This window comes from Kogia breviceps, chromosome 9 (assembly GCF_026419965.1).
Source record: "Kogia breviceps isolate mKogBre1 chromosome 9, mKogBre1 haplotype 1, whole genome shotgun sequence".
Classification (NCBI taxonomy): domain Eukaryota; kingdom Metazoa; phylum Chordata; class Mammalia; order Artiodactyla; family Physeteridae; genus Kogia; species Kogia breviceps.
The window spans coordinates 57,799,732-57,826,421 of record NC_081318.1 but is presented as its reverse complement, the minus strand read 5'-3'; the positions used below and the strand labels follow the sequence as shown (position 1 = coordinate 57,826,421).

General features: G+C 37.8%; 1 protein-coding gene across 1 annotated transcript in view; it reads left to right on the top strand.

Moving 5' to 3' along the window:
• Positions 1–551: 551 nt before the first annotated feature.
• Positions 552–26,690, top strand: part of BET1 (Bet1 golgi vesicular membrane trafficking protein) — a 56,474-nt gene continuing 30,335 nt past the window's right edge. Inside the window, exons 1-2 of the mRNA XM_059074009.2 lie at positions 552–780; positions 5,103–5,227. Of these exons, the coding sequence (XP_058929992.1) occupies positions 762–780; positions 5,103–5,227 (144 nt within the window). The 5' untranslated portion in view covers positions 552–761. The remainder of the gene's footprint in view (positions 781–5,102; positions 5,228–26,690) is intronic.

The window sequence follows — 26,690 nt, the reverse complement described above, 5'->3', positions numbered from 1 at the left end:
AGGGGTCCCTCGAGCCACTAATGGCCGTGGTTCTTTCTAGAAATGCAACAAACTTGGAAACAGGGAACGAAGTCTTCAGTGCCTCTGAGGAGACCCTGTTAACTTTTATCGACTGTTTTAATCCGAGCAGCAGCCCTAGTGCCAAGGGCCTGGTTTTCTCTACACCACTGGTGACCCAGCACCGATGGGTTACACTCTTCCTTCCCATCTATGGGTCTCAGATTACTTATGTGTGAGATCAGAAACTTGGATAAGTTTTCTTTGACTTTACCTGAACTAACTCGAGGTGAGAGTAACTGAGAGGCAGATTCTGAAAAGAGAAATCAACCATCCTCTCATGGTCTGGGAGGGACAGATGTATAGCGTTAAACTCGGGGGCCGACAGCTGAACGAAAGAGCCAGGCCACAAGCTGAGATCCATAGTCCCAGGCCCGCAGTCAGAACCGGGGCAGCGAGCGCCCCTTTTCCGGAAGCCCCGCCCGCTCTTCCAGCCTGGTTCACCCCACGCCCATACCACACTCCCGGCCTCGGCGGCGAACTACATTTCCCAGAATGACATTCAAGCCGCCTCGCAGGGCGCCGAGAAGCGCCTTGAGTGACGCCATCAGCCAGCGCCACGTTTAGACTACTCTGATGTCGTGGCGCTTTAGGGGAAGAAGTTGGTGTTTCGCCGGGCCCCAGTACTGAGGACGCGGTCCGGGTGACCCCTGACCTCTTCCTACCCACCCCTCCGCCCGCCTTTCCCCCGCTCCTCTGGCAGGATGAGGCGTGCAGGCCTGGGTAAGAAGAAGGCTGAGATTCTAAGTTCGGGGGCCCTACAACTGGCCGCGCTGGGCGCGGGGACGCGGAAGGAAATTGGATCTGTTTCATGTCGCTGGAATCTGAACCAGAGAGCAGGGTGTATGGAGGGGTCTTTGGAGGCGGTGCCAAGTGGAAACCCACCACTTGTCCGAGATCCTGGGGCGTTCCTTAAGTTTAGTTCAGTCCCAGGTATGGATGGTAGGTTTAGAGAGAGTAGTGGAGGACTGGAGGTAAGGTATGTACAGGTGCCAACTCAGTGATGAATCTTTTAGTGTTATTGACGGTCTGGGCGTGATTATGGAAATTGCTGTCTTCGGTTTCTCTTTATTGGACCTGATGTTAGTTTCTTCAGAAGCGAAGTTTGAAGAGTGAGTGTTGCATGCAAAGCACACTAAGAATAATCATTTTAGCCTGGTTACAGTGAGTTACAAAGGTAAATGTACGTATCATTACTGTTAAAGGCCATTTTACCCAGAACAGTTCTTATCTGAGCCTTGTTCCACTGGTAAGACGGTAGAATGTGGTAATGCTTGGTGAAAACATTTGTTCTTGACCTTTTAGCTTAGGAAGCCGGTTCACCAAGCAGCAGGAACAAATTAGGCACAAGGACTTATAATGGGCTGTTATAACACAGAGCCATTAAAACAGCATTTTCTGGTTCTGAAACGATTAAGAGATAATTGGGAAAAAGAAAAAACCTGCTAAATCAGTGTACAATATACCTGAGAAAATATATGAAATATTTAAAAAAGATAATGTTACCTCTTTCAGTTCTTATAAGATGGAAAAAGAAAAAAAAGTTTTCAAAAGTGTCAGGTATTTAAAGTTAGTGAAAGTTGCCGGTAACTCTAGGCATATACATTCATTAGTAAATTGTAGTATGAGAAACAGCTTTTGAAAAATGTAGTTTTTGTGAATACTTGGATCATAGAAGGAAAGTTGGCCAAATAATTTGTAGAGAAAAAATATAACTCATTTTGAACAAGGTTAGTTTTATATGCCTAAATGTTTTTCCTTTTTATCGTTACTAATGACAGGAAACATTTATTGTGTACTTGAGTAAGCTCTAGGTATACAGTAGTTTATAGCTCTGCTTGTGTTCCCCAATGCTTTCAATCTAGTTGAGGAGTAGAAATATGTACAAAGATAAATTATAGTACAAGGCGGTAGCTATACAACCAAATACCAAATAAGTTCTATAGGTAGTGAATGTCTCGGGGATTTCACAGATAGAGCACTTTGTACTTTGTGGAGACATAGGAACTTGAACTAAAGCTTAAATAAAGTGTAGGAGAGGTAATTTCCAGTTGGAAGGATGACCCTTTCCCCCCAGAAATAGTTGTAGGGCTGGAATCTAGAATTATGAATGATGTGTTTTAAAGGATTATGATTAAGCCAATTTGGTTGAAGTAGGAGACATAGAACCAGAACCAACCACATTGTGTAGACCTTTGAGTGCTAGGCCAAGGAATTTGGATCTCATTGGTAGGTCTTTTGGCCCCTTTGAATGTTTTTGTGCAGCAGTGTGCCATGACAAATTGCAGGAAGGGGACTAGAGAAATGATGGTTCTGAGTCCTGACTGTACATTAGGATCACCTGGAGAGCTTTTAGGGCTTTGATGCCCGGTCGCCAGCTGAGACTAATTAAATTAGAATCTCTAGAATAGAGTGGTGTTTTTTGTTTTTGTTTTTAAGCTCCCCTGTAGTTGAGAGGAGGAAAGGTGATGTATCAATTGCTGTAATTTACATTGGTGTGATTTGACATGATGTGACAAGAGCTTTTTTTTTTTTTTAAGTATCAGTGTGTATTGACCTGGAACTTTAAACCTGGGATCGTGAATCAGTAGATATTCATGTGGAGAAGCTTCCACACTTCACATGTCTTTCTCAGTGATTTGGTTCAGTTATTGATAGAAACTATCCAAAAGTAGCATTTGTCTGATGGACAAAGTCTGAGGATCATCTTTGGCACCGATTAGCTTTCCTACAACTTTTTATAGCAGTAAGTCACACAAAAGAATAACAGCTCCTAACATTTAATTTAATTTATTTATTTATTAATATTGGTAGTGAATGATGGTGTGAGGGAAGCCTAACTCTTTAATAGAAGAAATGTGCCTTGAAATACTTCTGAGAATTTCACTTTTAATAAATGGGACGGTATTGAAGAACTCTAAAAATAAAATTAAGATAGGCAAAAATAACAATAAAGGAAGTGAGACAAATAGCCATTAATTTAGAAATGAATTCCTTGGTTGTCAAGTGGTTAAATTCATCCAGTCAGTAATGACTTATGGGGCAAACGTTATATATCTAGGACCTTAGTCACATAAAATATGAAGACATTTTTCTTTTCTGTAAGGATTTTGGTCCTTATTAGAGTTTGCACAGAGTATCATTGATGAATAGGGTGAGCATGCGTTGTTTAAATGATTATTTTAATCATTGAGTGGAGGAAAATATTATGTCTAGTCACCTGAGTCCTTAACTTTTATAATGGCACACTTCAAGAGCTTTGTGGATAGTGTGTCGGAAGTTGAGGGAAAATTTGGGGAAAGTGACTCGTTCTCCTCAGGAACATACTCATGTAGCATTTTGTTGTGGTTTTTGTGGTGGTAGAGATTGTGTCTGCTGCATGTAAAGGACTTATTAGGTACAGGGGATATAGAAGAAAGTTGAGACACTGCCTCTGTCCTCAAAGAAGCCTGTGACCTCACTGCTGACAAAGTCAGGCACATTCAGAGTTGAATAACAGTGAATTCAGATTCTGTTCATTAATTAGTTCATTTACAAGTATTTACTGGGTGTGCCTTACTGTGTGTTTATGTTTGTGGGGGGATCTATAGCCACGAGCAAAACAAATTTACTTTCTGCCCTTGGAGTGCAGTCTAGAGTGTGATAGTAGTGTTATATATAGTCAGAGCTGTAAGAATTCAAAGGAGAGAGTTCTGCTCTTTAGAGAAAGTGAGATTTGTGCTGTGCCTTGAAAGAGCTTTCTGTTCACACTTTGACCTTCCTTCAACAACCAGTGCTGCCTGCTACTTCCGGTCCTTCCATATGTTACTGTCACTGCCACTCCATCCACTCTTTGAGTTTATGGAGACCTTTAGTTTCTGTATCATCCCTTTCCTCCATATTCTGAGGCTTCTGTTAACGCTACTTCAGTCCTTGTCCAGTCAAATCCCCATAATCCATATATTCACCCAGTCTTTTTGTAAGGAATCTCATCCTCTCTTCACCTCTGCTGAAGAACAGAGCCCCAACACTGTAAACCTCCAACTCTTGATCAGTCCAGCCATCCAGCTTTTCATGGGCTAACTTAGGCCGATGAGTTCTTCTGGAGAAAAATCACACTACAATATATTGCCTCAGCCAGGACCGCTTTACCCCTGTAGTAATCCTGTATAACCCTAGTCACTTTCCTCCATTATTCTCTTTACTGTTTATTCCCCCAAATGATCACCATTCTTCAAAGACAGGCTTTTCTCATTTTTACTGACAAAATTGTCAATAGTTTGAAAAAAAATGCGGTTAGATAACACTGTCAACTATGCTTTCCTCTCTCAATCCTCCAACATGTTCGTATATGTATTCACTGTTGAAGGCTCACTCTACCTGTTTGATTGCCTGATGAATATCTAGTACTATATTAGGCAGTGGCTGAGACTATAGTCCTGTATCCCAATGCTATTCCCTAGAAGATGAGCTCCAAAAAGAGGTACCTAGAAAGAACAGTGAATCTGATACATGGAGTTTCTCAAGTATTTGTTGAAGAATGAATGAGTCCCTCTCTTAAATCTCAGCTAATATTCTCCAAAAGTTATTCCAGCTCTTTTCTCTTTAAGAGAAAGAGATGCTAGTAAAGGACCCTCCCTCTTCCATGAACTCCATCCTGCTGCATTATCCTCTTTCTGCCTTTCTCTTCACAGCCAAGCTTCTTCCATAGGTAGTTGATGTTATGATACGTTTAGATTTTTTTTTTAACTGTGTAGTTCTAGGGAGCAGGAAATGTGTCCAGAATATCCTTATATATCAGTGCCTATTTCAGTGTCTTGTGGACAATCAATATGCAATCAACAAATGTGTTTTGAACTGAATTCAGTATTCTTTGCTTAAGAGAGGGTATTAGGATTGTTCTGATCTCTATTTGGTTATTAATTTTTAAAGTTCATTTGGAGTGTGAATAATAGACATATGTGGTCTGCAACGCCCTCCAGGGGTCTTTTTCGGTTCTTTCTTTTCAAGGTTTCAAAAGTGGCTTGTTTTTGCTGCAACTCTGCTTGTGACTCTGATCCTTGCAGGTGAAGGAGTACCTCCTGGCAACTATGGGAACTATGGCTATCCTAATAGTGGGTATAGTGCCTGTGAAGAAGAAAATGAGAGACTCACGGAAAGTCTGAGAAACAAAGTAACTGCTATAAAATCTGTAAGTATAAAGCACATATTATATACTTTTTAATTTGTGTATTTATATATACATGTATATTTTATACTTATAAAATATATACTTTTATCGGCATCATACTAAGGAAATTCAGTTACCCAAATAGTGTAGTTTGGTGATAGGAGCTTTTTTTCCCCAAATTTAACAATTCAGAGATAATAAAGCACCTATGAAACTAGATAGCCCAAATCACCTAACTACTTTCTACAACTGTCATTCACGCCAGGGAAACAAATTTCCAGGAGAAAAAAGCTTTCTTCAACAAGAAGCCTAAATTATCAATATTGGAATTTTTTAAAAAATCATTCAATTCTTAATTTCCTGCAAATGTTGTATTTTCTAAATTATTCACATTACACAAAATTGCTTAGCTCATAGATCAACTACTTTTGATTTAATATGACCTTGAAAACAATACTCATTTCAAAATATAACAGTCTCCAGGCTTTTACAATTCTACTTTCCAAAGGCTAATGAAATAGCAATTAAATTTTAGCAACATGACTCAAAATTTAGACATGATTTAAGTACAAGTTTAAAAAATGTGGCCAATCAAAACATATTGTATATTTTGTTTTATTTTGTTTTGAACTTCAGAATTTTTTTTTATAGTTAAATCTAAAATACTGTATGTTGTCTGTAGTAATGTCTCAGAGCAATCCACCTTACACCCCCAAGCAGCTCTCTTCTGACTTTTCTTCTTCTAGTCTCAAAAGTTACAAATCTCTTTCATGTTTCTGCCTTTGTACCTCACATCAGTCACCAAGTCCTGTGCTTTTTTTCTACTGTTCCTATCTCCACCTTTCTATTTCTAATACTATCCCCTGGTTTTCTTAGGTGAACTGTTGGGAAAGCCTTTTAAACTATATGTTCCTAATTTTTCCCATGTTTCGGTCTGAGCTGTCACCATTCATCTTTTTAGAGTAGTTTTTTTTTTTTTTTAACATCTTTATTTGAGTATAACTGTTTTACAATAGTGTGTTAGTTTCTCCTTTATAACAAAGTGAATCAGTTATATATATACATATGTTCCCATATCTCTTCCCTCTTGCGTCACCCTCCCTCCCACCCTCCCTATCCCACCCCTCTAGGTGGTCACAAAGCACAGAGGTGAACTCCCTGTGCTATGCGGCAGCTTACCACTAGCTATCTAATTTACATTTGGTAGTGTGTATATGTCCCTGCCACTCTCTCACATCCTCACCGCTTACCCTCCCCCACCCCCATATCCTCAAGTCCATGCTCTAGTAGGTCTGTGTTTTATTCCCATCCTACCACTAATCTCTTCATGACATTTGTTTTTCTTAGATTCCATATATATGTGTTAGCATACGGTATTTGTTTTTCTCCTTCTGACTTACTTCACTCTGTATGACAGACTCCAGGTCTATCCACCTCATTACAAATAACTCAGTTTCATTTCTTTTTATGGCTGAGTAATATTCCATTGTATATATGTGCCACATCTTCTTTATCCATTCATCTGTTGATGGACACTTAGGTTGCTTCCATGTCCTGGCTACCGTAAATAGAGCTGCAATAAACATTTTGGTGCATGACTCTTTTTGAATTATGGTTTTCTCAGGGTATATGCCTAGTAGTGGGATTGTGGGGTCATATGGTAGTTCTATTTGTAGTTTTATAAGGAACCTCCATACTGTTCTCCATAGTGGCTGTATCATTTTACATTCCCACCAGCAGTGCAAGAGTGTTCCCTTTTCTCCACACCCTCTCCAGCATTTATTGTTTCTAGAGTTTTGGATGATGGCCAATCTGACCGGTGTGAGATGATATCTCATTGTAGTTTTGATTTGCATTTCTCTAATGATTAATGATGTTGAGCATTCTTTCATGTGTTTGTTGGCAATCTGTATATCTTCTTTGGAGAAATGTCTATTGAGTTCTTCTGCCCATTTTTGGATTGGGTAGTTTGTTTTTTTGTTATTGAGCTGCCTGAGTTGCTTATAAATTTTGGATATTAATCCTTTGTCAGTTGCTTCATTTGCAAATATATTCTCCCATTCTGAGGGTTGTCTTTTGGTCTTGTTTATGGTATCCTTTGCAGTGCAAAAGCTTTTAAGTTTCATTAGATCCCATTTTTTAATTTTTGTTTTGATTTCCATTTCTCTAGGAGATGGGTCAAAAAGGATCTTGCTGTGGTGTATGTCATAGAGTGTTCTGCCTGTGTTTTCCTCTAAGAGTTTGATAGTGTCTGGCCTTACATTTAGGCCTTTAACCCATTTTGAGTTTATTTTTGTGTATGGTGTTAGGGAGTGTTGTACTTTCATAGTTCTACAGGTAGCTGTCCAGTTTTCCCAGCACCACTTACTGAAGAGGCTGTCTTTTCTCCACTGTGTATCCTTCCCTCCTTTATCAAAGATAAGGTGACCATATGTGTGTGGGTTTATCTCTGGGTTTTCTATCCTGTTCCATCGATCTATATTTCTGTTTTGTGCCAGGACCATACTGTCTTGATTACTGTGGCCTTGTAGTATAGTCTGAAGTCAGGGAGCCTGATTCCTCCAGCTCCATTTTTCGTTCTCAAGATTGCTTTGGCTATTCGGGGTCTTTTGTGTTTCCATACAAATTGTGAAATTCTTTGTTCTAGTTCTGTAAAAAAAGCCAGTGGTAATTTGATAGGGATTGCATTGAATCTGTACATTGCTTTGGGTAATAGAGTCATTTTCACAATGTTGATTCTTCCAATCCAAGAACATGGTATATTTCTCCACCTATTTGTATCATCTTTAATTTCTTTCATCAGTGTCTTATAGTTTTCTGCATACAAGTCTTTTGTCTCCTTAGGTAGGTTTATTCCTAGATATTTTATTCTTTTTGTTGCAATGGTAAATGGGAGTGTTTTCTTAATTTCCCTCTCAGATTTTTCATCATTTGTGTATAAGAATGCCACAGATTTCTGTGCATTAATTTTGTATCCTGCTACTTTACCAAATTCATTGATTAGTTCTAGTAGTTTTCTGGTAGCATCCTTAGGATTCTCTATGTATAGTATCATGTCATCTGCAAACAGTGACAGCTTTACTTCTTCTTTTCCTATTTGGATTCCTTTTATTTCTTTTTTTTCTCTGATTGCTGTGGCTAGAACTTGCAAAACTAGGTTGAATAAGAGTGGTGAGAGTGGGCAACCTTGTCTTGTTCCTGATCTTAGTGGAAATGGATTCAGTGTTTCACCATTGAGAACAATGCTGGCTGTGGGTTTGTCATATATGGCCTTTATTATGTTGAGGAAAGTTCCCTCTATGCCTACTTTCTGCAGGGTTTTTATCCTAAATGGGTGTTGAATTTTGTCAAAAGCTTTCTCTGCATGGATTGAGATGATCATATGGTTTTTCTCCTTCAGTTTGTTGATACGGTGTATCACGTTGATTGATTTGCGTATATTGAAGAATCCTTGCATTCCTGGAATAAACCCCACTTGATCATGGTGTATGATCCTTTTAATGTGCTGTTGGATTCTGTTTGCTAATATTTTGTTGAGGATTTTTGCATCTATGTTCATCAGTGATATTGGCCTGTAGTTTTCTTTCTTTGTGACGTCTTTGTCTGGTTTTGGTATCAGGGTGATGGTGGCCTCATAGAATGAGATTGGGAGTGTTCCTCCCTCTGCTACGTTTTGGAAGAGTTTGAGAAGGATAGGTGTTAGCTCTTCGCTAAGTGTTTGATAGAATTCGCCTGTGAAGCCATCTGGTCCTGGGCTTTTGTTTGTTGGAAGATTTTGAATCACAGTTTCAATTTCAGTGCTTGTGATTGGTCTGTTCATATTTTCTATTTCTTCCTGGTTCAGTCTTGGCAGATTGTGCATTTCTAAGAATTTGTCCATTTCTTCCAGGTTGTCCATTTTATTGGCATAGAGTTGCTTGTAGTAATCTCTAATAATCTTTTGTATTTCTGCAGTGTCAGTTGTTACATCTCCGTTTTCATTTCTAATTCTATTGATTTGAGTCTTCTCCGTTTTTTTTCTTGATGAGTCTGGCTAATGGTTTATCAATTTTCTTTATCTTCTCAAAGAACCAGCTTTTACTTTTATTGATCTTTGCTATTCTTTCCTTCATTTCTTTTTCACTTCTTTCTTTTTTTTTATTAAAAAAATGGATTTATTTTTAAATTTAGTTTTTACATTTTTAATTGAAGTATAGTTGATTTACAGTTATTCAGGGGTACAGTAAAGTGATTCATATTTATATATATATATATATATATATTCTTTCCATTATTGTTTATTACAAGATCTTGTGTATAGTTCCTTGTGCTATACAATAGGTCTTGGATGTTTTATCTCTTTTATATATAGTAGTTTGTATCTGCTAATCCCATACTCCTAATTTATCTCCGCCCCCCACCTTTCTCCTTTGGTAACCGTAAGTTTATTTTCTAGGTATGTGGGTCTGTTTCTGTTTTGTAAATAAGTTCATTTGTATCATATTTTAGATTCCACATATAAGTGATATCGTATGATATGTGTCTTTCTCTGTCTGACTTACTTCACTTAGTATGATAATCTCTAGGTTCATCATGTTGCTGCAAAGGGCATGCTTTCATTCTTTTTTATGGCTGTGTAATATTCCATTGTATGTATATGTGTGTGTGTGTGCATATATATACATATATATATCTATGTATATATATATAGTGGTTTCCTCATGGACTCTTCAGCCTGGCCCTCCAAGGGCAAGACCCAGTGCCATGCCGAGCATGGGGCACATGTCATTTCAAGCCCACAGAACCTTAGGTGCGCTTTGGTGCAGGATGCTACAGTGATCCATGTCATCTGCTTTGTGACTGTGTCCTTCCAGCCGGGCTGCTGCCTGCTTCCACTCAGCCCACGTTCTTGTTTTTTTTAACATCTCTATTTGAGTATAACTGTTTTACAATAGTGTGTTAGTTTCTCCTTTACAACAAAGTGAATCAGTTATACATATGTTCCCATATCTCTTCCCTCTTGCGTCACCCTCCCTCCCACCCTCCCTATCCCACCCCTCTAGGTGGTCACAAAGCACAGAGGTGAACTCCCTGTGCTATGCGGCAGCTTACCACTAGCTATCTAATTTACATTTGGTAGTGTGTATATGTCCCTGCCACACTGTCACATCGTCACCGCTTACCCTTCCCCCTCCCCATATCCTCAAGTCCATGCTCTAGTAGGTCTGTGTTTTATTCCCAACCTACCACTAATCTCTTCATGACTTTTTTTTTTTTTTTAGATTCCATATATATGTGTTAGCATACGGTATTTGTTTTTCTCCTTCTGACTTACTTCACTCTGTATGACAGACTCCAGGTCTATCCACCTCATTACAAATAACTCAGTTTCATTTCTTTTTATGGCTGAGTAATATTCCATTGTATATATGTGCCACATCTTCTTTATCCATTCATCTGTTGATGGACACTTAGGTTGTTTCCATGTCCTGGCTACCATAAATAGAGCTGCAATAAACATTTTGGTGTATGACTCTTTTTGAATTATGGTTTTATCAGGGTATATGCCTAGTAGTGGGATTGTGGGGTCATATGGTAGTTCTATTTGTAGTTTTATAAGGAACCTCCATACTGTTCTCCATAGTGGCTGTATCATTTTACATTCCCACCAGCAGTGCAAGAGTGTTCCCTTTTCTCCACACCCTCTCCAGCATTTATTGTTTCTAGAGTTTTGGATGATGGCCAATCTGACTGGTGTGAGATGATATCTCATTGTAGTTTTGATTTGCATTTCTCTAATGATTAATGATGTGAGCATTCTTTCATGTGTTTGTTGGCAATCTGTATATCTTCTTTGGAGAAATGTCTATTGAGTTCTTCTGCCCATTTTTGGATTGGGTTGTTTGTTTTTTTGTTATTGAGCTGCCTGAGTTGCTTATAAATTTTGGATATTAATCCTTTGTCAGTTGCTTCATTTGCAAATATATTCTCCCATTCTGAGGGTTGTCTTTTGGTCTTGTTTATGGTATCCTTTGCTGTGCAAAAGCTTTTAAGTTTCATTAGATCCCATTTTTTAATTTTTGTTTTGATTTCCATTTCTCTAGGAGATGGGTCAAAAAGGATCTTGCTATGGTGTATGTCATAGAGTGTTCTGCCTGTGTTTTCCTCTAAGAGTTTGATAGTGTCTGGCCTTACATTTAGGCCTTTAACCCATTTTGAGTTTATTTTTGTGTATGGTGTTAGGGAGTGTTGTACTTTCATACTTCTACAGGTAGCTGTCCAGTTTTCCCAGCACCACTTACTGAAGAGGCTGTCTTTTCTCCACTGTGTATCCTTCCCTCCTTTATCAAAGATAAGGTGACCATATGCGTGTGGGTTTATCACTGGGCTTTCTATCCTGTTCCATTGATCTATATTTCTGTTTTTGTGCCAGGACCATACTGTCTTGATTACTGTGGCCTTGTAGTATAGTCTGAAGTCAGGGAGCCTGATTCCTCCAGCTCCATTTTTCGTTCTCAAGATTGCTTTGGCTATTCGGGGTCTTTTGTGTTTCCATACAAATTGTGAAATTCTTTGTTCTAGTTCTGTAAAAAAAGCCAGTGGTAATTTGATAGGGATTGCATTGAATCTGTACATTGCTTTGGGTAATAGAGTCATTTTCACAATGTTGATTCTTCCAATCCAAGAACATGGTATATTTCTCCACCTATTTGTATCATCTTTAATTTCTTTCATCAGTGTCTTATAGTTTTCTGCATACAAGTCTTTTGTCTCCTTAGGTAGGTTTATTCCTAGATATTTTATTCTTTTTGTTGCAATGGTAAATGGGAGTGTTTTCTTAATTTCCCTCTCAGATTTTTCATCATTTGTGTATAAGAATGCCACAGATTTCTGTGCATTAATTTTGTATCCTGCTACTTTACCAAATTCATTGATTAGTTCTAGTAGTTTTCTGGTAGCATCCTTAGGATTCTCTATGTATAGTATCATGTCATCTGCAAACAGTGACAGCTTTACTTCTTCTTTTCCTATTTGGATTCCTTTTATTTCTTTTTTTTCTCTGATTGCTGTGGCTAGAACTTGCAAAACTAGGTTGAATAAGAGTGGTGAGAGTGGGCAACCTTGTCTTGTTCCTGATCTTAGTGGAAATGGATTCAGTGTTTCACCATTGAGAACAATGCTGGCTGTGGGTTTGTCATATATGGCCTTTATTATGTTGAGGAAAGTTCCCTCTATGCCTACTTTCTGCAGGGTTTTTATCCTAAATGGGTGTTGAATTTTGTCAAAAGCTTTCTCTGCATGGATTGAGATGATCATATGGTTTTTCTCCTTCAGTTTGTTGATACGGTGTATCACGTTGATTGATTTGCGTATATTGAAGAATCCTTGCATTCCTGGAATAAACCCCACTTGATCATGGTGTATGATCCTTTTAATGTGCTGTTGGATTCTGTTTGCTAATATTTTGTTGAGGATTTTTGCATCTATGTTCATCAGTGATATTGGCCTGTAGTTTTCTTTCTTTGTGACGTCTTTGTCTGGTTTTGGTATCAGGGTGATGGTGGCCTCATAGAATGAGATTGGGAGTGTTCCTCCCTCTGCTACGTTTTGGAAGAGTTTGAGAAGGATAGGTGTTAGCTCTTCGCTAAGTGTTTGATAGAATTCGCCTGTGAAGCCATCTGGTCCTGGGCTTTTGTTTGTTGGAAGATTTTGAATCACAGTTTCAATTTCAGTGCTTGTGATTGGTCTGTTCATATTTTCTATTTCTTCCTGGTTCAGTCTTGGCAGATTGTGCATTTCTAAGAATTTGTCCATTTCTTCCAGGTTGTCCATTTTATTGGCATAGAGTTGCTTGTAGTAATCTCTAATAATCTTTTGTATTTCTGCAGTGTCAGTTGTTACATCTCCGTTTTCATTTCTAATTCTATTGATTTGAGTCTTCTCCGTTTTTTTTCTTGATGAGTCTGGCTAATGGTTTATCAATTTTCTTTATCTTCTCAAAGAACCAGCTTTTACTTTTATTGATCTTTGCTATTCTTTCCTTCATTTCTTTTTCACTTCTTTCTTTTTTTTTATTAAAAAAATGGATTTATTTTTAAATTTAGTTTTTACATTTTTAATTGAAGTATAGTTGATTTACAGTTATTCAGGGGTACAGTAAAGTGATTCATATTTATATATATATATATATATATATTCTTTCCATTATTGTTTATTACAAGATCTTGTGTATAGTTCCTTGTGCTATACAATAGGTCTTGGATGTTTTATCTCTTTTATATATAGTAGTTTGTATCTGCTAATCCCATACTCCTAATTTATCTCCGCCCCCCACCTTTCTCCTTTGGTAACCGTAAGTTTATTTTCTAGGTATGTGGGTCTGTTTCTGTTTTGTAAATAAGTTCATTTGTATCATATTTTAGATTCCACATATAAGTGATATCGTATGATATGTGTCTTTCTCTGTCTGACTTACTTCACTTAGTATGATAATCTCTAGGTTCATCATGTTGCTGCAAAGGGCATGCTTTCATTCTTTTTTATGGCTGTGTAATATTCCATTGTATGTATATGTGTGTGTGTGTGCATATATATACATATATATATCTATGTATATATATATAGTGGTTTCCTCATGGACTCTTCAGCCTGGCCCTCCAAGGGCAAGACCCAGTGCCATGCCGAGCATGGGGCACATGTCATTTCAAGCCCACAGAACCTTAGGTGCGCTTTGGTGCAGGATGCTACAGTGATCCATGTCATCTGCTTTGTGACTGTGTCCTTCCAGCCGGGCTGCTGCCTGCTTCCACTCAGCCCACGTTCTTGTTTTTTTTAACATCTCTATTTGAGTATAACTGTTTTACAATAGTGTGTTAGTTTCTCCTTTACAACAAAGTGAATCAGTTATACATATGTTCCCATATCTCTTCCCTCTTGCGTCACCCTCCCTCCCACCCTCCCTATCCCACCCCTCTAGGTGGTCACAAAGCACAGAGGTGAACTCCCTGTGCTATGCGGCAGCTTACCACTAGCTATCTAATTTACATTTGGTAGTGTGTATATGTCCCTGCCACACTGTCACATCGTCACCGCTTACCCTTCCCCCTCCCCATATCCTCAAGTCCATGCTCTAGTAGGTCTGTGTTTTATTCCCAACCTACCACTAATCTCTTCATGACTTTTTTTTTTTTTTTAGATTCCATATATATGTGTTAGCATACGGTATTTGTTTTTCTCCTTCTGACTTACTTCACTCTGTATGACAGACTCCAGGTCTATCCACCTCATTACAAATAACTCAGTTTCATTTCTTTTTATGGCTGAGTAATATTCCATTGTATATATGTGCCACATCTTCTTTATCCATTCATCTGTTGATGGACACTTAGGTTGTTTCCATGTCCTGGCTACCATAAATAGAGCTGCAATAAACATTTTGGTGTATGACTCTTTTTGAATTATGGTTTTATCAGGGTATATGCCTAGTAGTGGGATTGTGGGGTCATATGGTAGTTCTATTTGTAGTTTTATAAGGAACCTCCATACTGTTCTCCATAGTGGCTGTATCATTTTACATTCCCACCAGCAGTGCAAGAGTGTTCCCTTTTCTCCACACCCTCTCCAGCATTTATTGTTTCTAGAGTTTTGGATGATGGCCAATCTGACTGGTGTGAGATGATATCTCATTGTAGTTTTGATTTGCATTTCTCTAATGATTAATGATGTGAGCATTCTTTCATGTGTTTGTTGGCAATCTGTATATCTTCTTTGGAGAAATGTCTATTGAGTTCTTCTGCCCATTTTTGGATTGGGTTGTTTGTTTTTTTGTTATTGAGCTGCCTGAGTTGCTTATAAATTTTGGATATTAATCCTTTGTCAGTTGCTTCATTTGCAAATATATTCTCCCATTCTGAGGGTTGTCTTTTGGTCTTGTTTATGGTATCCTTTGCTGTGCAAAAGCTTTTAAGTTTCATTAGATCCCATTTTTTAATTTTTGTTTTGATTTCCATTTCTCTAGGAGATGGGTCAAAAAGGATCTTGCTATGGTGTATGTCATAGAGTGTTCTGCCTGTGTTTTCCTCTAAGAGTTTGATAGTGTCTGGCCTTACATTTAGGCCTTTAACCCATTTTGAGTTTATTTTTGTGTATGGTGTTAGGGAGTGTTGTACTTTCATACTTCTACAGGTAGCTGTCCAGTTTTCCCAGCACCACTTACTGAAGAGGCTGTCTTTTCTCCACTGTGTATCCTTCCCTCCTTTATCAAAGATAAGGTGACCATATGCGTGTGGGTTTATCACTGGGCTTTCTATCCTGTTCCATTGATCTATATTTCTGTTTTTGTGCCAGGACCATACTGTCTTGATTACTGTGGCCTTGTAGTATAGTCTGAAGTCAGGGAGCCTGATTCCTCCAGCTCCATTTTTCGTTCTCAAGATTGCTTTGGCTATTCGGGGTCTTTTGTGTTTCCATACAAATTGTGAAATTCTTTGTTCTAGTTCTGTAAAAAAAGCCAGTGGTAATTTGATAGGGATTGCATTGAATCTGTACATTGCTTTGGGTAATAGAGTCATTTTCACAATGTTGATTCTTCCAATCCAAGAACATGGTATATTTCTCCACCTATTTGTATCATCTTTAATTTCTTTCATCAGTGTCGTATAGTTTTCTGCATACAAGTCTTTTGTCTCCTTAGGTAGGTTTATTCCTAGATATTTTATTCTTTTTGTTGCAATAGTAAATGGGAGTGTTTTCTTAATTTCCCTCTCAGATTTTTCATCATTTGTGTATAAGAATGCCACAGATTTCTGTGCATTAATTTTGTATCCTGCTACTTTACCAAATTCATTGATTAGTTCTAGTAGTTTTCTGGTAGCATCCTTAGGATTCTCTATGTATAGTATCATGTCATCTGCAAACAGTGACAGCTTTACTTCTTCTTTTCCTATTTGGATTCCTTTTATTTCTTTTTTTTCTCTGATTGCTGTGGCTAGAACTTGCAAAACTAGGTTGAATAAGAGTGGTGAGAGTGGGCAACCTTGTCTTGTTCCTGATCTTAGTGGAAATGGATTCAGTGTTTCACCATTGAGAACAATGCTGGCTGTGGGTTTGTCATATATGGCCTTTATTATGTTGAGGAAAGTTCCCTCTATGCCTACTTTCTGCAGGGTTTTTATCCTAAATGGGTGTTGAATTTTGTCAAAAGCTTTCTCTGCATGGATTGAGATGATCATATGGTTTTTCCTCCTTCAGTTTGTTGATACGGTGTATCACGTTGATTGATATGCGTATATTGAAGAATCCTTGCATTCCTGGAATAAACCTCACTTGATCATGGTGTATGATCCTTTTAGTGTGCTGTTGGAATCTGTTTGCTAATATTTTGTTGAGGATTTTTGCATCTATGTTCATCAGTGATATTGGCCTGTAGTTTTCTTTCTTTGTGACGTCTTTGTCTGGTTTTGGTATCAGGGTGATGGTGGCCTCATAGAATGAGTTTGGGAGTGTTCCTCCCTCTGCTATGTTTTGGAAGAGTTTGAGAAGGATAGGTGTTAGCTCTTCTCTAAGTGTTTGATAGAATTCGCCTGTGAAGCCATCTGGTCCTGAGCTTTTGTTTGTTGGAAGATTTTGAATCACAGTTTCAATTTCAGTGCTTGTGATTGGTCTGTTCATATTTTCTATTTCTTCCTGGTTCAGTCTTGGCAGGTTGTGCATTTCTAAGAATTTGTCCATTTCTTCCAGGTTGTCCATTTTATTGGCATAGAGTTGCTTGTAGTAATCTCTAATAATCTTTTGTATTTCTGCAGTGTCAGTTGTTACATCTCTGTTTTCATTTCTAATTCTATTGATTTGAGTCTTCTCCGTTTTTTTTCTTGATGAGTCTGGCTAATGGTTTATCAATTTTCTTTATCTTCTCAAAGAAACAGCTTTTACTTTTATTGATCTTTGCTATTCTTTCCTTCATTTCTTTTTCACTTCTTTCTTTTTTTTATTAAAAAAATGGATTTATTTTTAAATTTAGTTTTTACATTTTTAATTGAAGTATAGTTGATTTACAGTTATTCAGGGGTACAGTAAAGTGATTCATATATATATATATATATATATATATATATATATTCTTTCCATTATTGTTTATTACAACATCTTGTGTATAGTTCCTTGTGCTATACAATAGGTCTTGGATTTTTTATCTCTTTTATATATAGTAGTTTGTATCTGCTATTCCCATACTCCTAATTTATCTCCGCCCCCCACCTTTCTCCTTTGGTAACCGTAAGTTTGTTTTCTAGGTATGTGGGTCTGTTTGTTTTGTAAATAAGTTCATTTGTATCGTATTTTAGATTCCACATATTAGTGATATCATATGATATGTGTCTTTCTCTGTCTGACTTACTTCACTTAGTATGATAATCTCTAGGTCCATCATGTTGCTGCAAAGGGCATGCTTTCATTCTTTTTTATGGCTGTGTAATATTCCATTGTATGTATATGTGTGTGTGTGTGCATATATATACATATATATATCTATGTATATACATATATAGTGGTTTCCTCATGGACTCTTCAGCCTGGCCCTCCAAGGGCAAGACCCAGTGCCATGCCGAGCATGGGGCACATGTCATTTCAAGCCCACAGAACCTTAGGTGCGCTTTGGTGCAGGATGCTACAGTGATCCATGTCATCTGCCTGGTGCCTGTGTCCTTCCAGCCGGGCTGCTGCCTGCTTCCACTCAGCTCACGTTCTTTTTTTTTAACATCTCTATTTGAGTATAACTGTTTTACAATAGTGTGTTAGTTTCTCCTTTACAACAAAGTGAATCAGTTATACATATACATATGTTCCCATATCTCTTCCCTCTTGCGTCACCCTCCCTCCCACCCTCCCTATCCCACCCCTCTAGGTGGTCACAAAGCACAGAGGTGAACTCCCTGTGCTATGCGGCAGCTTACCACTAGCTATCTAATTTACATTTGGTAGTGTGTATATGTCCCTGCCACACTGTCACATCGTCACCGCTTACCCTTCCCCCTCCCCATATCCTCAAGTCCATGCTCTAGTAGGTCTGTGTTTTATTCCCGTCCTACCACTAATCTCTTCATGACTTTTTTTTTCTTAGATTCCATATATATGTGTTAGCATACGGTATTTGTTTTTCTCCTTCTGACTTACTTCACTCTGTATGACAGACTCCAGGTCTATCCACCTCATTACAAATAACTCAGTTTCATTTCTTTTTATGGCTGAGTAATATTCCATTGTATATATGTGCCACATCTTCTTTATCCATTCATCTGTTGATGGACACTTAGGTTGCTTCCATGTCCTGGCTACCGTAAATAGAGCTGCAATAAACATTTTGGTGCATGACTCTTTTTGAATTATGGTTTTCTCAGGGTATATGCCTAGTAGTGGGATTGTGGGGTCATATGGTAGTTCTATTTGTAGTTTTATAAGGAACCTCCATACTGTTCTCCATAGTGGCTGTATCATTTTACATTCCCACCAGCAGTGCAAGAGTGTTCCCTTTTCTCCACACCCTCTCCAGCATTTATTGTTTCTAGAGTTTTGGATGATGGCCAATCTGACTGGTGTGAGATGATATCTCATTGTAGTTTTGATTTGCATTTCTCTAATGATTAATGATGTTGAGCATTCTTTCATGTGTTTGTTGGCAATCTGTATATCTTCTTTGGAGAAATGTCTATTGAGTTCTTCTGCCCATTTTTGGATTGGGTTGTTTGTTTTTTTGTTATTGAGCTGCCTGAGTTGCTTATAAATTTTGGATATTAATCCTTTGTCAGTTGCTTCATTTGCAAATATATTCTCCCATTCTGAGGGTTGTCTTTTGGTCTTGTTTATGGTATCCTTTGCTGTGCAAAAGCTTTTAAGTTTCATTAGATCCCATTTTTTAATTTTTGTTTTGATTTCCATTTCTCTAGGAGATGGGTCAAAAAGGATCTTGCTGTGGTGTATGTCATAGAGTGTTCTGCCTGTGTTTTCCTCTAAGAGTTTGATAGTGTCTGGCCTTACATTTAGGCCTTTAACCCATTTTGAGTTTATTTTTGTGTATGGTGTTAGGGAGTGTTGTACTTTCATACTTCTACAGGTAGCTGTCCAGTTTTCCCAGCACCACTTACTGAAGAGGCTGTCTTTTCTCCACTGTGTATCCTTCCCTCCTTTATCAAAGATAAGGTGACCATATGCGTGTGGGTTTATCACTGGGCTTTCTATCCTGTTCCATCGATCTATATTTCTGTTTTTGTGCCAGGACCATACTGTCTTGATTACTGTGGCCTTGTAGTATAGTCTGAAGTCAGGGAGCCTGATTCCTCCAGCTCCATTTTTCGTTCTCAAGATTGCTTTGGCTATTCGGGGTCTTTTGTGTTTCCATACAAATTGTGAAATTCTTTGTTCTAGTTCTGTAAAAAAAGCCAGTGGTAATTTGATAGGGATTGCATTGAATCTGTACATTGCTTTGGGTAATAGAGTCATTTTCACAATGTTGATTCTTCCAATCCAAGAACATGGTATATTTCTCCACCTATTTGTATCATCTTTAATTTCTTTCATCAGTGTCTTATAGTTTTCTGCATACAAGTCTTTTGTCTCCTTAGGTAGGTTTATTCCTAGATATTTTTTTCTTTTTGTTGCAATGGTAAATGGGAGTGTTTTCTTAATTTCCCTCTCAGATTTTTCATCATTAGTGTATAAGAATGCCAGAGATTTCTTTTTTTTTTTTTTAACATCTTTATTTGAGTAAACTGTTTTACAATAGTGTGTTAGTTTCTCCTTTACAACAAAGTGAATCAGTTATACATATACATATGTTCCCATATCTCTTCCCTCTTGCATCACCCTCCCTCCCACCCTCCCTATCCCACCCCTCTAGGTGGTCACAAAGCACATAGGTGAACTCCCTGTGCTATGCTGCAGCTTCCCACTAGCTATCTAATTTACATTTGGTGGTGTGTATATGTGCCTGCCACTCTCTCACATCGTCACAGCTTACCCTTCCCCCTCCCCATATCCTCAAGTCCATGCTCTAGTAGGTCTGTGTTTTATTCCCATCCTACCACTAATGCCAGAGATTTCTGTGCATTAATTTTGTATCCTGCACTTTACCAAATTCATTGATTAGTTCTAGTAGTTTTCTGGTAGCATCCTTAGGATTCTCTATGTATAGTATCATGTCATCTACAAACAGTGACAGCTTTACTTTTTCTTTTCCTATTTGGATTCCTTTTATTTCTTTTTTTTTTCTGATTGCTGTGGCTAGAACTTGCAAAACTAGGTTGAATAAGAGTGGTGAGAGTGGGCTACCTTGTCTTGTTCCTGATCTTAATGGTAATGGTTTCAGTTTTTCAACATTGAGAACAATGCTGGCTGTGGGTTTGTCATATATGGCCTTTATTATGTTGAGGAAAGTTCCCTCTATGCCTACTTTCTGCAGGGTTTTTATCATAAATGGGTGTTGAATTTTGTCAACAGCTTTCTCTGTATCTATTGAGATGATCATATGGTTTTTCTCCTTCAGTTTGTTGATACGATGTATCACGTTGATTGATTTGCGTATATTGAAGAATCCTTGCATTCCTGGAATAAACCCCACTTGATCATGGTGTATGATCCTTTTAATGTGCTGTTGGATTCTGTTTGCTAATATTTTGTTGAGGATTTTTGCATCTGTGTTCATCAGTGATATTGGCCTGTTGTTTTCTTTCTTTGTGACATCTTTGTCTGGTTTTGGTATCAGGGTGATGGTAGCCTCATAGAATGAGTTTGGGAGTGTTCCTCCCTCTGCTATCTTTTGGAAGACTTTGAGAAGGATAGGTGTTAGCTCTTCTCTAAATGTTTGATAGAATTCGCCTGTGAAGCCATCTGGTCCTGGGCTTTTGTTTGTTGGAAGATTTTGAATCACAGTTTCAATTTCAGTGCTTGTGATTGGTCTGTTCATATTTTCTATTTCTTCCTGGTTCAGTCTTAGCAGGTTGTGCATTTCTAAGAATTTGTCCAATTCTTCCAGGTTGTCCATTTTATTGGCATAGAGTTGCTTGTAGTAATCACTAATAATCTTTTGTATTTCTGCAGAGTCAGTTGTTACATCTCCTTTTTCATTTCTAATTGTATTGATTTGAGTCTTCTCCCTTTTTTTCTTGATGAGTCTGGCTAATGGTTTATCAATTTTCTTTATCTTCTCAAAGAACCAGCTTTTACTTTTATTGATCTTTGCTATTCTTTCCTTCATTTCTTTTTCACTTCTTTCTTTTTTTAATTAAAAAATGGATTTATTTTTAAATTTAGTTTTTACATTTTTAATTGTATAGTTGATTTACAGTTATTCAGGGGTACAGTAAAGTGATTCATATATATATATATATATATATATATATATTCTTTCCATTATTGTTTATTACAAGATCTTGTGTATAGTTCCTTGTGCTATACAATAGGTCTTGGATGTTTTATCTCTTTTATATATAGTAGTTTGTATCTGCTAATCCCATACTCCTAATTTATCTCCGCCCCCCACCTTTCTCCTTTGGTAACCGTAAGTTTGTTTTCTAGGTATGTGGGTCTGTTTGTTTTGTAAATAAGTTCATTTGTATCGTATTTTAGATTCCACATATTAGTGATATCATATGATACGTGTCTTTCTCTGTCTGACTTACTTCACTTAGTATGATAATCTCTAGGTCCATCATGTTGCTGCAAAGGGCATGCTTTCATTCTTTTTTATGGCTGTGTAATATTCCATTGTATGTATATATATGTGTGTGTGTGTGTGTGTGTGTGTGTGTGCATATATATACATATATATATCTATGTATATATATATATAGTGGTTTCCTCATGGACTCTTCAGCCTGGCCCTCCAAGGGCAAGACCCAGTGCCATGCCGAGCATGGGGCACATGTCATTTCAAGCCCACAGAACCTTAGGTGCGCTTTGGTGCAGGATGCTACAGTGATCCATGTCATCTGCCTGGTGCCTGTGTCCTTCCAGCCGGGCTGCTGCCTGCTTCCACTCAGCCCACGTTCTTTTTTTTTAACATCTCTATTTGAGTATAACTGTTTTACAATAGTGTGTTAGTTTCTCCTTTACAACAAAGTGAATCAGTTATACATATACATATGTTCCCATATCTCTTCCCTCTTGCATCACCCTCCCTCCCACCCTCCCTATCCCACCCCTCTAGGTGGTCACAAAGCACAGAGGTGAACTCCCTGTGCTATGCGGCAGCTTACCACTAGCTATCTAATTTACATTTGGTAGTGTGTATATGTCCCTGCCACACTGTCACATCGTCACCGCTTACCCTTCCCCCTCCCCATATCCTCAAGTCCATGCTCTAGTAGGTCTGTGTTTTATTCCCGTCCTACCACTAATCTCTTCATGACATTTTTTTTCTTAGATTCCATATATATGTGTTAGCATACGGTATTTGTTTTTCTCCTTCTGACTTACTTCACTCTGTATGACAGACTCCAGGTCTATCCACCTCATTACAAATAACTCAGTTTCATTTCTTTTTATGGCTGAGTAATATTCCATTGTATATATGTGCCACATCTTCTTTATCCATTCATCTGTTGATGGACACTTAGGTTGCTTCCATGTCCTGGCTACCGTAAATAGAGCTGCAATAAACATTTTGGTGCATGACTCTTTTTGAATTATGGTTTTCTCAGGGTATATGCCTAGTAGTGGGATTGTGGGGTCATATGGTAGTTCTATTTGTAGTTTTATAAGGAACCTCCATACTGTTCTCCATAGTGGCTGTATCATTTTACATTCCCACCAGCAGTGCAAGAGTGTTCCCTTTTCTCCACACCCTCTCCAGCATTTATTGTTTCTAGAGTTTTGGATGATGGCCAATCTGACCGGTGTGAGATGATATCTCATTGTAGTTTTGATTTGCATTTCTCTAATGATTAATGATGTTGAGCATTCTTTCATGTGTTTGTTGGCAATCTGTATATCTTCTTTGGAGAAATGTCTATTGAGTTCTTCTGCCCATTTTTGGATTGGGTTGTTTGTTTTTTTGTTATTGAGCTGCCTGAGTTGCTTATAAATTTTGGATATTAATCCTTTGTCAGTTGCTTCATTTGCAAATATATTCTCCCATTCTGAGGGTTGTCTTTTGGTCTTGTTTATGGTATCCTTTGCTGTGCAAAAGCTTTTAAGTTTCATTAGATCCCATTTTTTAATTTTTGTTTTGATTTCCATTTCTCCGGGAGATGGGTCAAAAAGACTCTTGCTGTGGTGTATGTCATAGAGTGTTCTGCCTGTGTTTTCCTCTAAGAGTTTGATAGTGTCTGGCCTTACATTTAGGCCTTTAACCCATTTTGAGTTTATTTTTGTGTATGGTGTTAGGGAGTGTTGTAATTTCATAGTTCTACAGGTAGCTGTCCAGTTTTCCCAGCACCACTTACTGAAGAGGCTGTCTTTTCTCCACTGTGTATCCTTCCCTCCTTTATCAAAGATAAGGTGACCATATGCGTGTGGGTTTATCAATGGGCTTTCTATCCTGTTCCATTGATCTATATTTCTGTTTTTGTGCCAGGACCATACTGTCTTGATTACTGTGGCCTTGTAGTATAGTCTGAAGTCAGGGAGCCTGATTCCTCCAGCTCCATTTTTCGTTCTCAAGATTGCTTTGGCTATTCGGGGTCTTTTGTGTTTCCATACAAATTGTGAAATTCTTTGTTCTAGTTCTGTAAAAAATGCCAGTGGTAATTTGATAGGGATTGCACTGAATCTGTACAATAGTCATTTTCACAATGTTGATTCTTCCAATCCAAGAACATGGTATATTTCTCCACCTATTTGTATCATCTTTAATTTCTTTCATCAGTGTCTTATAGTTTTCTGCATACAAGTCTTTTGTCTCCTTAGGTAGGTTTATTCCTAGATATTTTATTCTTTTTGTTGCAATGGTAAATGGGAGTGTTTTCTTAATTTCCCTCTCAGATTTTTCATCATTTGTGTATAAGAATGCCACAGATTTCTGTGCATTAATTTTCTATCCTGCTACTTTACCAAATTCATTGATTAGTTCTAGTAGTTTTCTGGTAGCATCCTTAGTATTCTCTATGTATAGTATCATGTCATCTGCAAACAGTGACAGCTTTACTTCTTCTTTTCCTATTTGGATTCCTTTTATTTCTTTTTTTTCTCTGATTGCTGTGGCTAGAACTTGCAAAACTAGGTTGAATAAGAGTGGTGAGAGTGGGCAACCTTGTCTTGTTCCTGATCTTAGTGGAAATGGATTCAGTGTTTCACCATTGAGAACAATGCTGGCTGTGGGTTTGTCATATATGGCCTTTATTATGTTGAGGAAAGTTCCCTCTATGCCTACTTTCTGCAGGGTTTTTATCCTAAATGGGTGTTGAATTTTGTCAAAAGCTTTCTCTGCATCGATTGAGATGATCATATGGTTTTTCCTCCTTCAGTTTGTTGATACGGTGTATCACGTTGATTGATATGCGTATATTGAAGAATCCTTGCATTCCTGGAATAAACCTCACTTGATCATGGTGTATGATCCTTTTAATGTGCTGTTGGATTCTGTTTGCTAATATTTTGTTGAGGATTTTTGCATCTATGTTCATCAGTGATATTGGCCTGTAGTTTTCTTTCTTTGTGACGTCTTTGTCTGGTTTTGGTATCAGGGTGATGGTGGCCTCATAGAATGAGTTTGGGAGTGTTCCTCCCTCTGCTATGTTTTGGAAGAGTTTGAGAAGGATAGGTGTTAGCTCTTCTCTAAGTGTTTGATAGAATTCGCCTGTGAAGCCATCTGGTCCTGAGCTTTTGTTTGTTGGAAGATTTTGAATCACAGTTTCAATTTCAGTGCTTGTGATTGGTCTGTTCATATTTTCTATTTCTTCCTGGTTCAGTCTTGGCAGGTTGTGCATTTCTAAGAATTTGTCCATTTCTTCCAGGTTGTCCATTTTATTGGCATAGAGTTGCTTGTAGTAATCTCTAATAATCTTTTGTATTTCTGCAGTGTCAGTTGTTACATCTCCGTTTTCATTTCTAATTCTATTGATTTGAGTCTTCTCCGTTTTTTTTCTTGATGAGTCTGGCTAATGGTTTATCAATTTTCTTTATCTTCTCAAAGAACCAGCTTTTACTTTTATTGATCTTTGCTATTCTTTCCTTCATTTCTTTTTCACTTCTTTCTTTTTTTTTATTAAAAAAATGGATTTATTTTTAAATTTAGTTTTTACATTTTTAATTGAAGTATAGTTGATTTACAGTTATTCAGGGGTACAGTAAAGTGATTCATATATATATATATATATATATATATATATATTCTTTCCATTATTGTTTATTACAAGATCTTGTGTATAGTTCCTTGTGCTATACAATAGGTCTTGGATGTTTTATCTCTTTTATATATAGTAGTTTGTATCTGCTAATCCCATACTCCTAATTTATCTCCGCCCCCCACCTTTCTCCTTTGGTAACCGTAAGTTTGTTTTCTAGGTATGTGGGTCTGTTTGTTTTGTAAATAAGTTCATTTGTATCGTATTTTAGATTCCACATATTAGTGATATCACATGATATGTGTCTTTCTCTGTCTGACTTACTTCACTTAGTATGATAATCTCTAGGTTCATCATGTTGCTGCAAAGGGCATGCTTTCATTCTTTTTTATGGCTGTGTAATATTCCATTGTATGTATATGTGTGTGTGTGCATATATATACATATATATATCTATGTATATATATATATAGTGGTTTCCTCATGGACTCTTCAGCCTGGCCCTCCAAGGGCAAGACCCAGTGCCATGCCGAGCATGGGGCACATGTCATTTCAAGCCCACAGAACCTTAGGTGCGCTTTGGTGCAGGATGCTACAGTGATCCATGTCATCTGCCTGGTGCCTGTGTCCTTCCAGCCGGGCTGCTGCCTGCTTCCACTCAGCCCACGTTCTTTTTTTTTAACATCTCTATTTGAGTATAACTGTTTTACAATAGTGTGTTAGTTTCTCCTTTACAACAAAGTGAATCAGTTATACATATACAAATGTTCCCATATCTCTTCCCTCTTGCGTCACCCTCCCTCCCACCCTCCCTATCCCACCCCTCTAGGTGGTCACAAAGCACAGAGGTGAACTCCCTGTGCTATGCGGCAGCTTACCACTAGCTATCTAATTTACATTTGGTAGTGTGTATATGTCCCTGCCACACTGTCACATCGTCACCGCTTACCCTTCCCCCTCCCCATATCCTCAAGTCCATGCTCTAGTAGGTCTGTGTTTTATTCCCGTCCTACCACTAATCTCTTCATGACTTTTTTTTTCTTAGATTCCATATATATGTGTTAGCATACGGTATTTGTTTTTCTCCTTCTGACTTACTTCACTCTGTATGACAGACTCCAGGTCTATCCACCTCATTACAAATAACTCAGTTTCATTTCTTTTTATGGCTGAGTAATATTCCATTGTATATATGTGCCACATCTTCTTTATCCATTCATCTGTTGATGGAC